This window comes from Gymnoscopelus braueri (assembly GCF_963280865.1).
Source record: "Gymnoscopelus braueri genome assembly, chromosome: 14".
NCBI lineage: Eukaryota > Metazoa > Chordata > Actinopteri > Myctophiformes > Myctophidae > Gymnoscopelus > Gymnoscopelus braueri.
The window spans coordinates 49,809,232-49,824,231 of record NC_137619.1 but is presented as its reverse complement, the minus strand read 5'-3'; the positions used below and the strand labels follow the sequence as shown (position 1 = coordinate 49,824,231).

The 15,000-nt window shown below is 42.1% G+C and overlaps 1 protein-coding gene across 1 annotated transcript in view; it reads left to right on the top strand.

Moving 5' to 3' along the window:
* The window catches only part of LOC308100723 (rap1 GTPase-GDP dissociation stimulator 1-B), a 64,547-nt gene that overhangs the window by 27,115 nt on the left and 22,432 nt on the right, over window positions 1–15,000 (top strand). Inside the window, exons 3-7 of the mRNA XM_080449795.1 lie at window positions 233–355; window positions 10,515–10,640; window positions 12,079–12,207; window positions 13,993–14,118; window positions 14,741–14,884. Coding sequence (XP_080305921.1) covers window positions 233–355; window positions 10,515–10,640; window positions 12,079–12,207; window positions 13,993–14,118; window positions 14,741–14,884 — 648 coding nt within the window. The remainder of the gene's footprint in view (window positions 1–232; window positions 356–10,514; window positions 10,641–12,078; window positions 12,208–13,992; window positions 14,119–14,740; window positions 14,885–15,000) is intronic.

Below are 15,000 nucleotides of genomic sequence, written 5' to 3'. Positions count from 1 at the left end.
CCAAATTTAAGTAGTAGGAGTAAAAGTACAATATTTACCTCTGAGATGTAATGGAGTAGAAGTAAAAGTATAGACAATTAGAAATACCTCAGTAAAGTAAAAGTACCTAAAATGTTTACTTAAATACAGTACTTGAGTAAATGTACTTAGTTACTTTGCACCACTGGTAATCACATTTATGTGCATTTGTTTGAACGTGTGTGTTTATGTGTGTGTCTGCTTGTGTCCACAGAGAAGGGTGTTGCCGTGGAGATTGTCAAAAGTGGAATTCTTCCATCATTGGCCCAGGCTTTACGCAGGGAAAGCACACTGACCTGCCAGGTGGCACTGGTGGTGGCAGAGATGGCACGGGAAGGTATACCATGCATGCTGTTATTTATTTTACACACACATTTCTTTTGAAAGCCTTACTTCGTAATACTACAGTAGTGTCACACAGAAGTAGCCAATTATTTTGGGCTTATTTGGGGCTTCTGTGACACGTTTTGCGTCACTGAGGTGGCGTGTTTTGCGTCACTGAGGTGGCGTGTTTTGCGTCACCTCCATGCGCAACCCCGTGCGCAAGCTCGTGAGTCGAGCCCATTGGTCTAAACCGTTTTAATAATAGCATTGTGCGTGGTATCAACCGTTCCAGACCACGACTGGAGCAGCATCAAAATACAGACAGGAGGTCCCCCACGCGGGGACCTTTTAAACAAGCAACACACAGAAGCGTATAACTGTATATTTACTTGTGGCAACGAAAGAACAACCATGTGTTCTCCGTCATGGCGATTTCAGAGCAAATTCGACTATGTTAGCAGGCCCTTGGCCTTCAGGGAAATAACGGCTAATTTTTAGTCTAAGTCTGGTCACCATCCGTGAGTCCTTTAATAACTCGATCCTCTACCATAATACCTCGTCCCCGACTTAAGACAAATTATGGGCCTGAGGATAACACGGTTATAAGAAAGGCAGGAGGCAGAGGGGCCCCCTATGCTCACTGGCCAGCTTCAACAGAAACATCCACTTGACCTTCACTCAGTCAAGTGTCCCCACTGAAACAACCTATCCTACTCCTCTGACTAGAGACAATGCACTGAAGCTCATATGTTATACCAACCCATTACATCCCTATGGCCTGCCACTCAGAACTTCACTCACTCTTAAGTCCAGTCACACATAGGGTCAATGAGCCAACACATGCAAACCTTATCACCCTTTACGCCACCATGCCAATCCTCAGTACAACCTCACAGCACACTCTTATTGCGAAAACAATTCAATTCTCACAAATCATTGCATACCAAACATTGCACTACCAAAAACATTCATTAACACATCGCTCCCAACAAGCTCTGTATCAAACATTGGCATCAAACTTTGCATCAGTTACAAATCTCTACCTGTATGGGGTGTGTATTGAATATGTGTGTGTGTGCCGTGGTGCAGGTTCAAGATCAACTTACCAGCAGGGGCTTCACGATCTCTCTCGAAGACGACCTAGCCTGATATCGTTTGTTTCACTAACTAAGAAGAAAGGAGAGGCGGACTGGAAGGGACTTTTACACGCTTCTTATTTATTTACCAATATAGGCTTACTCAGATTCCAATAACAAAAAAGTTAAAAAGTTGCAAAAATTACAATCAAGTTTTACTTCATGTCATGTTTGATCAAAGAAAGCAAAAGGAATTTAAGGCAGGCACTTAATCAGAAAATATCTGTTATCCTCCTATCATTTCCAAAAAATTGAAGTACACAAACTCAAAACCTGTAAAAAGTTTGAAAAATGCAAAGCTATTCTAAAATAAGATAAATCGGAGGATCTCTGACAAAAAGATTAATTTTAATTTCTCTGTTCATCCCCCCTTACAAGTAAATTTGGAAAACCCAAGTATTTAATGCTACCTGCACAGTCTAAGACTGGCTGTGGATGCAAAGCAGGTTCCCCCCTATACACTATAGTAATTCATCTCTTCACCTCTCATATTCTAAGTTTTTCTCCGCAAAATAATATTCAAGCCCGGGGTGTCCAGCATGCGTCCGTTCAGCCCGCAAAGGTCCAGTACAAAGAGGGCCGATCCTTTGTTCGGGCTCCGCTTTATACCCTGAAACCCAGACAGATGCCAGACGCTACCTCACAGGCACATCTTTGATCCTCCTCTTCATCGTTGCTAAACTAATATTTATTACCCATACAAGGCCATGCGTGAAGCTTTCTAGCGAACACAGCAAAAATTGGCATTATAAATCAACTTCCCCTTCCTGCTTTTTGGGGTCTCACCATTACCCGGCATGACAGACATATGAAACCATGTGAACACTCGATATATCACTTGTCTCTCAGTCAGCCATGTCTGGTCAACAGCATCTCCCTTAATCGTTGCAATGCACGCACCTCACCCGCACATCTCATGCTATGCATTGAGCTCAGAGCTCACTCCCTCCTTGACAGGAAGGAAATGTATGCATCTTGGCTCGGTGACAGGAAGGATGAAAGGCCTCTTGGCTCGCATACAAAAAGTTAACACCTTACATGTGGTGGACAGCTGGGCATATAGAAAAGAAGGCAGTCTGCAAAAAAAGCATATCATTTGGTTGCATGCGAAAATGATGTAAATCTGCCACAGGTTGCATGCGAACACAATGTAAATCTGCCGACATGCAGAAGTCATATATCGCCATCCCCTCATGGAACAAAGAGCACAAAGCCTCACCACAAACGTCTCCACTCAACCTCGGCTCTCAAAACACCCAGCAATTTTACTCAGACTTTGCAGATCGACCAGGTTAAATGTAACCATTCTACGACTATAAAGACCATAGAACCCAGACCGGTAGAAAACAATAGATCCACAAGCCCAAACTCCACACTCCTCACAATCGCCGAAACTAGCCGATCTACAAGCCTAAAAACACAAATGACTCATTTCGGCGAAAAACAGCCGATCTACCAGCTCAAAACCAACCTTTCAGAATTATCTTAAGACCACACTACTTGAGGCCAGTAAGGACACCATTTGCTAACAGGAGGAAACAACAATAATAATAACATTAATTAATTAAATTATTAATTTCCCACTAATAGCAAACAGGTGGAAAGAGAGCTATAAGGACCTCTCAAGCAGGGACATTATTCCTGCATTCCCCTGAATCATGACTTTTCAATGATTCACTAACATTAAAAGATTAAATCTTTTTCTCGTGAACGGTATACTTAACTCAGACAAATACATTGTCGGTGCTTGCTTTAAGGACTTTCTCCTATTTTTTCTTTTATCGATTTTTAGCATTTTATCTCTTTTGTTACTTTGTTTTGTGCGGAGGCCTCCTAGCCAACCTTAGAGGTCAGCTAAAGTTTCCCTCCTAACAGGGCCTCTTGCTTTACTACTATTGTACTTTGTACATCTCTTCCCGTTTCCTTCCATCAAAACTCCCTCGAGGCCCCACCCCTGAATTTCACAGGAATATTTGGCTTAACGCCATCAATCGGACCTAGGTAGGTTTTGACATGGATTGTCTATATTTAGGACATAGTCAACAGTGGACAGTCAGTCCTAAAGATGAGATTATTAGTCTGATGGCTGAACAAAGGCCAAAAGCTAGACTGTGTGGAGGAGGGAGGGGCAGAGGTAAAAATTTCAATCAATCAATCAATCAATCAATCAATCAATCAATCAATCAATCAATCAAAGCTCTTTAATAAACAGAAAATACATTTACCGGTAGGTGTCAAAATCTCAGCCAATCAGGAGAAAGTACAAATTTTTAAGCTTCATTTTTATAGTGTTCCAGTTCCAATTTTGCCTGCTCATTTCTTAGTGTCATCACTTCCAATTTCACTTGTTTAATCTATATCCTGATTGAGTTCTCTATCCTGATTGGATAAAATTGGAAATGAAACTGAAACTGAAACGAAAATGCATTTTCTGTTTTATAAAGAGCTGGAGAGACAAGGAGACTCCTTTTACTGAACAAACACTCTATAGCAATGAGTACTATCAGAATATAGAGCTATTTAACACTTATTTTAGCCAAAGAAAATCACTTACCCTTCCTTTAACCTCTGTTGTCAATTTCCATCCCCCCCCCATTTTTGATCTTCACCTGTAATGACAATGACATACCAAATCTTTCTGAAAATACTCGAAAAATACTCGACATGTACAAGCGTGTCGCAGTGTGTGACACGCTGTGAGCTATTCGAGTTCCTTTTATTCATGTTTTTTGCTCAACAGGTGATATGGTTTATCCACAGTGAACTGGGAGGCAAACATATTTCAAGCTATGTTTGAAAGTATTACATTTCCCTGGGTTTTTGCATCAAATGATATGGTAATGGGAAACTCGGCCGTGTTCTGTGTGTCGAGAGCTTGAGCTGGAAAAATCGCCTCTAGCCACTATGCAAATCTACGCATTCTGATTTTTGTCTTTTTGTGTAGGCTGGTGGTGATTTTCAAGCACACATGCATGCACACACGCACACACGCACGCACGCACGCACGCACGCACGCACGCACGCACGCACGCACGCACGCACGCACGCACGCACGCACGCACGCACGCACGCACGCACGCACGCACACACACACACACACACACACACACACACACACACACACACACACACACACACACTCAGTGGTGGAAGAAGTACTCACATTTTGTAAAAGCATCAATACTACAATGTAGAGATACTTGAGTAAAAGTACAAAAGTATTCACATTAAAATACTATACTTAACGTAAAAGTACTCATTATGCAGAATGTCCCATTTCGCAAGTTTCCAAATGTATAAAACGTATAAAAATGCTTCGAAAATAGCAGATACAAGCTCACAGCGCGTCACTTTGCGATGCGTTGTGAGTTTGTAGATCGGCTATTTTCAAATAGCCCAAGTATACATAGGGCTGAAGTGGTTAATGTATGTTTTGTAATAATAATCAAAATCTACAAAGTAACTTAAGTTTTCAAATAATTGTAGTGGAGTAAAAGTACAATATTTGCCTCTGAGATGTAGTGGAGTAGAAGTAAATGTATTGATAATTGGAAATAGTCCAGTAAAAACCTCAAAAGTGCACTTAAGTACAGTACTTGAGTAAATGTACTTAGTTACTTTACACCACTGCACAGCACACTGCAAAATGTTCTGTCAGATTCCTACATGTCCGCCCGCACAATGACACAGAAAGTTCCCCGCTACCCGGAGGCTAATGTCTATTCATGAGTGACTCATCTTTATTTCATAACCCTGTGGGCTTCAAAGACCGAGTTCATTTCATTTACTGTAGAAGGAAACATTATTCTGTGTAACAGCTTCAAGCTCCCAATTATATTTTTACGTGCAAACTGCATGACGGCGTTGTTGTCGGGCAGATACTGCACCTTGTATCTCCATATTTCACTCGTTTACGTTCTTTTTTTATTTAATTTTGTATACATTAACCCATTCAAACCGGGAAAGCATCTGTGTAACCACTTTATCCATATTTTATACTTTGGCTATTTAAAAAAAGCAGATATACAAGCTTTTTTTTTTATCTTGAAACATTGTGCAAATATTTGAATATATATTGAACATAGGACATTTTTTGACTCAAATCTTTGCTTCTGGGGAGTCCCCTATTACAAAATATTTTGAGATGGGGATCCGCGGCCAAATAAATATCATTTTGGGGGTCCTTGACATGAAAAGGTTTGGGCAACACTGATAAAGCAACTTACGTTTGCTTTCCATGTAGACCTTAGGTCTATATGGGTTAAGGGCTTAGTGTCGCACGAATCTGTAGCGAAACGACCCGATCTACAAGCTCACAATCTGTGATCTTGTTGAAAGTGTGTCTGTCTGTGGGTTTTTTATAAATATTGAACTAATGAAAAGTATTAACAAGAGCTTGTGACTAAATGATTTTTACCCCCCCCCCCCCGCTCATTTCCTAAAAATATATAAATATGCCACGTCATGGTAGGGCAAACTTGGCATCAGCACAAACGAGCCACCGCCGTGCCAAAACAGCCAGAAGAGAGTGAAGTTCTCTCTTTCTTTCAGAACCCTGTGGGCTTGATGTGGGTTGATATTTCCTTTCCCAGGGTGCACTGCGGTGGTTTTTAGTTGGCCTCTCTAATGAGGGCCCCCGGTGAACAAGTCCTCCACACTGAAACTAAAATTCAAAAACATGAAAAACAAACACACTTTGGAGTATTCTTCCCAAGAGCTGTGTGTGTGTGTGTGTGTGTGTGTGTGTGTGTGTGTGTGTGTGTGTGTGTGTGTGTGTGTGTGTGTGTGTGTGTGTGTGTGTGTGTGTGTGTGTGTGTGTGTGTGTGTGTGTGTGTGTGTGTGTGTGTGTGTGTGTGTGTGTGTGTGTGCAGCCTGATCTCCAGAGATCTCCGTAACATTGCACGGATCCAGTGCACTTCATTCCGTGGATAGTCGCCTAGAAACCCCACACATCGCGACGCATTGTGAGCTTGTAGATCGGCTATTTTCAATAGGCCGAAATGTACACTATATAAGGCTGAAGTGGGTAATGTATATTTTGTAATAATATTCAAAATCTACAAAGCAACTAAAGTTTTTAAATAATTGTAGTGGTGTAATTAAAAGTACAATATTTGCCTCTGAGATGTAGTGGAGTAGAAGTATAAGTACTGAAAATTGGAAATACTTTAGTAAAGTAAAAGTACCTCAAAATTGTACTTAAGTACCGTCCGAGATCATAGAAACGAATTGTATTCTGAAAGGTTGGTCACAGAGATAGATCATTCAGTACAGCTAGATGTTCAACTTCAGCGGCACCTTGAGAATCTGTCCTCTGCACTGTTTACATCACCTTGTTCTGCCTGCGAGTTCCTACCAGGACTATCAGTCAGTTTAACTATGCTGTCATTGATCTGACATTTATAGCATCTCTAATAAAACCTGTAACAATGTTTTGAATACATGGTGTGTGTGTGTGTGTGTGTGTGTGTGTGTGTGTGTGTGTGTGTGTGTGTGTGTGTGTGTGTGTGTGTGTGTGTGTGTGTGTGTGTGTGTGTGTGTGTGTGTGTGTGTGTGTGTGTGTGTGTGTGTGTGTGTGTGCTAGGGTTGCCAATCCTCCCTTAAAACTAAAAGACTTGTCCCTTTATTGAACTTATAAGGGACACACTTTTGTTCCTCCTTATTTTGGGGAATCAATCAAGGACACACATCTTACAAGTTCAAACAGCTCATATACATTATGCTATAATACAGGTCGTTAACCATGTAAACCCTCTAGACTTAGTACACTGGACCCGAGTTGTCTCTGTACTTGGACAGCGCTGGATATGAAAACATGTTACAGTCTTACAAAAAAAAACTTTTCAAGACAATTAAGTCAAGTAAAAACAAAAACATAGGCACAACAACCCATCAATACATTCCATCGAGGTTATTCAGGTCAGTTAATTATGTAGTTTGTGTAATTATGTAGTTAGTTGTTAAAAAGTTACATTGTGCTGCTTTAACATTAGGGTTGATGGCCCCAATTCATTATGCTGGTCGTAAATATGGGGTAAATAAAGTTCGTAAAGGAGGTCGTATTTTCGGTACTCACAAACTGACGTGCAATTCTCAAAGGGTTTCGTATATCCCAGAGACGTGCGTATGACCAGGTGTAGGACATGATTAATGTGGAAGTCTGCATCCAACAGCATTCAACTTTAACGTCACTTTACGGCACAGTGTTGCCATGTCCGCTTATTACAAGCGAATTTGGGATTATATTTCTGTAAAGTTGCTTGTAAATATTGGTAGCTGTGGGGTGCGTTTTTTTGGGCTTGTTTCTGAAGTGTAGTTGATTATTTGGGCTTGCTTCACAATTGTTCAATTATTTAAACCGGTGGTTCTCAAATATTTTTATGTCATGGACCCCCAAGTTAATATGTAGGCTAATTTATCCCTATAAGCCCCATCTGAAAATGTGTTGTGCCAGCTGGAGCCCCTTACCAGATTTGTGTTGTTAGAATGTTTAAAAAATCTTCCAAATATTCCACATTTTATTGCAAGATTCTTTTTTAGAATAGCAGATCTACAAGCTCACAACGCATCACAAAGCACTTTGAGCTTGTAGATTGGCTTGTAGATCGGCTATCTCCAATGTATATGTTACAGGTAGATTGGCATTCCAGGTAGAATGGAAAATAAGCGCTTGTTTTCACCGCCCGTCCGCCCCCCAGGCAATTCTGTAGAACCAACGCCAGAGGGCAATGCAAGCCACACATGAGTCCCACACCACACACGCACGCATGCACACGCACACAAACGAGCACGCACACACGCATACGCGCACATGCACGCGCGCGCGCGCACACCCGCGAACAAGGGGGCGAGACTGAGGAGGCGGGGCTGGCGGGCTATGTTAGTGCAGTGAGTGGCAGTTGGGGCAAACCATAGCGGGGCAAACGCAGTCCCCACAATATCATTTACTATTCTGTGCCTATCGGTACATAACTCGGACGGCGCTTAGTCGACTAGGAGACCATCGGCCGGTCGTCGCGGGCACTCGCGCCTGGAGGCGCTCGGGCGCGACTCCTTGGCCTCAAGGTCTCCTAAGTCGGAGCGCCTCCGTCATGGTCCAAAACTATACTTTATCGGCGAAAAAAAATAGTCTGCGGTTGTTTGAAAAAGTAATGTCCCGAGCAGGAGTCAAACCCAGACTCCCAGTGATAGTGGATGGGGAGTCCAATGATTATCGAAGTGCGCCACTGAGGCCAGTATGTATGTATATTCATGTTGTCGTTCTCGTCGTCCTCGCATCGCAGCCCCGCCCCGAGCCTAAAAACAAGCGCTCCACTTCCAATCTACCTGGAATGCCAATCTACCTGTGACATATACACTACAGTATATCATTTCAATGTATACAGTATATATATATAGGTTTACAGACAGTTCTCATATGGCGAGCTTCTTTTGGGCTTATTTTCATAGACCTCGTTGCTTATTTCTATCACAAAATCTGGCAACACCGGAGCTGGGAGTTTAACTTCTCGTCCAAACTTACAGATGTCGGCCGCATTGCCTTGCCACTGACAGAGAACTTGAACATCATTCTGATCTGTCTGGAAGCGAGTCCCACTATTGCACGATGGATCAGCTGAACGTAATGTGTAATGTTTACAAGGTTTAACCCCGCCAGCAAATAATAGACTAATAACCTGGAAAGGATATTTTATAAGCCTTTTCTACTGAACATTGCTCACGTTTACCGAGGTAAAAAGATGATGTTGAAAATAAATCCAGGGCATACAAGTGGAACGCTGCTATCCGATTATGGACCAGAGCTTATTGATTACTTATTGATTAAATTAGTTAATTTTTGACTAATATATCAATGTCCTTCGTCGGAATGGGGAATGGATCTTCTGGACACAGCTTTCATCCACTATAGTTTCCTCATCAGATGGTAAAATGTATTAGGCTGTTGTGTGTGGCGTTCATGTGATCAATATACAGTAGAGTAGCCTACAGTAGGCTATTACAAATAATACCGCGGCATGGACACTGGAGGTGCGTCAGTCCCTCCACAGTTTCATTAAGGCATGATAGCCTATTTTCATTATTACGTGACACTTTGGCTCAGATGGCCCGCTGGCAAACACGCTGAGGGACCTAATAATTCAGCTCTAAATGCAATACATCGTTTGACATTTATTTTACATTTTTTATATATATGTGTATATGTGACAAATGTTGGGCACATATATATTTTATTTGAGGTTTGCCACTGTTGTAATTGATTTTGGCATGAAGAATAAAGCATTCTATAGACATACGCACATTTCAGCCCTGGTAAGACAGCCTCTGGGCTGACCTGAGAACGTGCGCACCTGACGCACAAAACACAGACCAAAAAACTTTCATGAATCTGACTGCAGGTGTAGGATTTGTCTTAAATGCCGGTACGTACAAAATATGGTCGTAAATCGCTTAGTGAATCGGGGCCAATGATGTGTTTTCTAAGACGTTTCTTAAAACTTGACTTACTGGCTGCTTCAGTGATCATAGTTGGTAACAGGGGCGCCGATATTTATAAGCTCTAGCGGGTGCCCAACCTGGCACACATGCACGTGCGCGCAGCGCGCGTGCATGTGTGCCAGTTTGCCAATTATCACACACACATGGCATAATAATAATTATTAATTATTATGCCATGTGTGCCAATTATCCGCGGTTTTGGGCGGATAATTTACTTTTTTTGGGGGCTTTATTTCGGTTAATTCGGTTTATTCAGTGGCGATCTGAACCAGGCGATCTGATTTTGAAAAATACCCACTGGGTGACCAGCACCCAGTGGGTGCTCCTCACCCACAGTGGGTGCTTTAGCCCCGAGGCACCCACGGTATCGGCGCCCTTGGTTGGTAACATATTCCAAATTGTAATGGCCCTATACATTACAGTCTATTGTGTGTGTTGTGTCTATACCGTAGGATCACGGTGTGCAATGTTCTCCCTTGAAGTGCTGAAGTCCCTTGAATGTATTGTAAATGTATTTGCGTGTGTTTACATGCTCTATAGCTGCGGTGAGGGAGCCATGCATCGAGGCAGGCTTGGTGACAGCCCTGGTGCCCCATCTGAACAGTGACGACCAGGAGATGCTGCTGAACACCGGAAGAGCCATTGGACGCATCTGCTTCGACAACTGTGAGCGATGATGATGATGATGACAGTGTGTTAGATCAGCCATGTCAACCTTTTTCATTTCAGCGGTCCAAGTTTGAGGCCACGGACCCTCGTTATATATACATAACAACATAACGGGCAGGGCTGGATTAACACCTCTCAGGGGCACTGGAACTGCAATGCCCCCCGGAGGGGGGGGGGGCATGTGCCCATATGGTAGATCCCAAACTGCCCATATGGTAGATCCGGCCCTGATAACGGGGGTTATATATACATAATAAATATATATGTGTATATATATATATATATATATATATATATACAGTTAAGATACATAGGACAACGAGAAACGAAAGTAGATACAGCATGATGGAGATTATCATGGCACATTATATTCAAGGCAACAAGACATGTTTACCATCATTATGAGAATGTCAAATTAGAACATATAGGTACCACCTCTCACATTATTTGGATAGCCAGCATGTGAAATGATCTGTTGCACTATACCTTTAAGCACCTGCAATACACAGTATTGGTTCTCAAAGTGGGGTCCGGGGAGCCCCCAGGATCATAATTTTAACGACTTTATACATTTATATGTTGGCTATTAAAAAAATAGCAGATGTACAAGCTCACAATGCGTCACTCCGTGCCGTGTTTGGAACATTTTGAATAATGTTTTTGATCATTTTTCTTTGACATAAATCTTCTCTTCTGGGCGTCCCTGGCACAAACACTTTCCGGACAGTGGTCCGCGGCCATATATACATTTAAATTTGGGGGTCCTTGGGCACGAAAAAGTTTGAGAACCACTGATATCACAACAGTGACGATGATGACGACCACAACGTCAGTGGTGTAAAGTAAAAGTACATTTACTCAGGTACTGTACTTAAGTACAATTTTGAGGTACTTTCACTTTACTGGAGTATTTCCAATTCTAATTCTACTCCACTACATCTCAGAGGCAAATATTGTACTTTTACTCCGCTACAATTATTTGATAACTTTAGTTTTTTTCAAATAAATGATTACATTATAAAACATAGATTAACCACTTTAGCCCTATTTTATACCTAGGCTATTTGAAAATAGCCGATCTACAAGCTCACAACGCGATGCGACGCGTTGTGAGCTTGTAGATCTGCTATTTTCAAACATTTTAGTACTTTTACTTTTGGTTCTTTAAGTACATTTTGATACCAATACTTTTGTACTTTTACTCAAGTAAATTTTGAATTCTGGACTTTTGCTTGTAACAGAGTACTTCTACATTGCAGTATTGATACTTTTACTGAAGTAAAACATTTGAGTACTTTTTCCACCACTGGACAATGTTGATGATGATAAAGATGATGATGACAATGTCCTTTCTTCCCTCCTTCCTCTGTCCTATCCCTCCCTCCCTCCTTCCCTCTCACATCCTTGGTCCTACCCCCCCCCCCCCACCATGCAGCGGGCCAGCAGGACCAGTTGGTGGAGAGCGGTGTTATACCCAGACTGGTGACCATCATGAGGCAGTACCCCGAGAACGACCCTCTGGTCAACGTGTGTCTGCTGGCCCTCTGCAACCTGGCCGATATGGGTCAGTATATACTGAACCAATGGTATACTTTAGAACCCCATTAAGACCGGGAACGCATCGTGAGTCACTTTAAGATTTATTTGGCCATTAAAAAAAAAGCAGATACACAAGCTCTCAAGCAGATGACGTCATCAGATACACAAGCAGATCTACAAGCTCGTAGCGCGGCAGTCGGTGCCGCGCTACGAGCTTGTATATCTGCTCTATTTTATAGCCAAAGAAATCTAAAATGTCAGGGATGTGTTCCCGTATTGAATGGGTTAATACAACCTGGCTGATATATATAGCCAGCTAACTCCACCCCCTTTGGTGGAGTTAGCTGGTTTAGCAGAAAGTTTGAGGATCCAATGGAGTTAGCTGGTTTTGTCAGAAGCACTTTTTAATATTTTTCATTGGTTCAATATTTGTTTAACCAACACACAGACGTAAAGGGTGTTCAACAGCACTGATTTATGGAAAACAATTAAAAAGCTAAAAAATTGAGTTAGCTGATTTCTGCCCGACTGCAGCGAATGTGGAACCAATGTACCGAAGGACATAGAGTCCGATATATCTTTCTTTCTTTTATTTTTCCTTTATTTATTCAGGGAAGCCCATTGAGAGCAAGCTCTCTTTTTCAAGGACGCCCTGATAACAACATATAAAAATACATACATAATGAGAAACGATAACAAACATTTGAATAACATTACAATGTCACAGATGCAAATAAACATAGTGTTACATGAAACAGATGCAGTCACTATGTAGTAGGCCTGTCCCCGATTAAGGATTTGTATAGTCGAATCTGATTGGTGACTAATTGCCAATAGTCGACTGGCAGTCGACTAATGCAACACCCAAAAATAAAATAAAAAAGATTTTTTTTTAATCTTTTTTTCATGATTCGACTGAGAGATTAGCAGTGGAATCAGTCTGATTCGACTGCCAATCTCTCAGTCAAATCATGCAAAGAATATGTTATGCAATAGGGGAACATTCCATTTGGGTTGTAGGGGTGCTTAGTGTCTGATTTAACATATACTATTGGTTTCTCCCAATAAATCATGATGTAGATCCTATTTTTGGCAAACTATTAGTTAATTAATTTAGCAAACTAGGCCAATCTCTCGAATCTCGAGTCGAATAATAAAAACAATAATTAAAAAAATGTTTTATTTTCTTAATAATTCGACTAAGAGATTGGCAGTCGACTCAAACACCCCTCGACTAATTAGTCGACTATTCGACTACTAGAGGTCAGGCCTACTATGTAGTGTGTCCTCAAGAAGCACCCTGAATGTATTGAGACCAATCGCACCAGTTTCAGAGAGTCCTAAAGTCTGTTCCACTTGTGTGGAGCATAATACATGAAAGCAGTCTTTCCTTGTTCACTGCTCTTACGTGGACTGGTATATCTAAATGTGTGTGTTTGTGAACGTGTTGAATGTCCAGAAACCTTTCGTTCCAAAAGCGAGGATAGGTATAAAGGAAGTTGACCACACAAGGCCACTATTGAACATACTGCCGATGTGTAGTTTTCAAAATGTTTAACCACTTAAACCCCAGCATCCGTATTGTGGGGAAAGCCTTCACAGAACATAGCAGATCGACAAGCTCACACAGCGCCGCGTCGTGAGCTTTTCGATCGGCTATTTTCAGCGAAAGCTTTCCCCACAAAAAACTGAAGAGACACTAGTGTAGGCGGGGCCCTGAGGGACTCCGGTCAACCGTATAGGCAGGGTTTAACTGGTTAAAAAAAGAGCAGATCTACAAGCTGCATTGTGTTGTGTGTGCTGCGTCTAGACTCGGCCAGGGAAGCGCTAGCAGAGCAGAACGTTGCAGCTGTCTTAACCTTCCAGCTGAAACGGGCGCCTGACGCTGAACGCAGACATGTCATACTGGAAGTACTGGGATCACTGGGAGAGAGTGGTAAGAAAACACACACACAAGCACACACACACATGCACACATGCACACACGCACACACGCACGCACACACGCACGCACACGCACACGCTCACGCACACGCAGTGGTGGAAAAAGTTGGCCTACTCACAATTTTTACTTAAGTAAAAGTATAAATTCTGCAATATAGAAATACTCATTATGCAGAATGTCCCATTTCAGTTTTCAAATAATTGTAGTGGAGTAAAAGTATAATATTTGCCTCTGAAATGTAGTGGAGTAGAAGTAGAAGTACTGAAAATTGTAAATACCTCAAGTATAAAGTACAAATACCTCCAAATTGTACTTAAGTACAGTACTTAAGTAAATGTACTTAGTTACTTTACACCACTGCGCACACGCACGCACACGCTCAAACGCACACGCACACGCACACACACACACACACACACACACACACACACACACACACACACACACACACACACACACACACACACACACACACACACACACACACACGCACAGTATAAACTGAGGAGGAAATGTCTGTACAATGCTGCTGTTTTTAGCCCCAAATTCCGTTTACAATCAGCACAACTTAAGTCAGTCTGTCTGTCTGTCTGTCTGTCTGTCTGTCTGTCAGATGTGCTGAAGCTACAGTTTGCAGAGTCGGGGGTCCCAGAGTCTCTGTCGGAGATGATCCGGGGACTGCAGGGGGGCTCGGACCCCCACGACCTCTGCAGCATCAAGATCGCCTCCAACCTCATAGTGTCTCTGCTTCTAGGAGGTGAGCCGTGCTAATGTGACACCATGTAGTTGTCCAAGGGCCTGCGCTATAATGCACTTCATCCACTTGGACCCTATAGTGTCCTTATAGGCTCTGTGCAAAACTGTAGTCCCAAG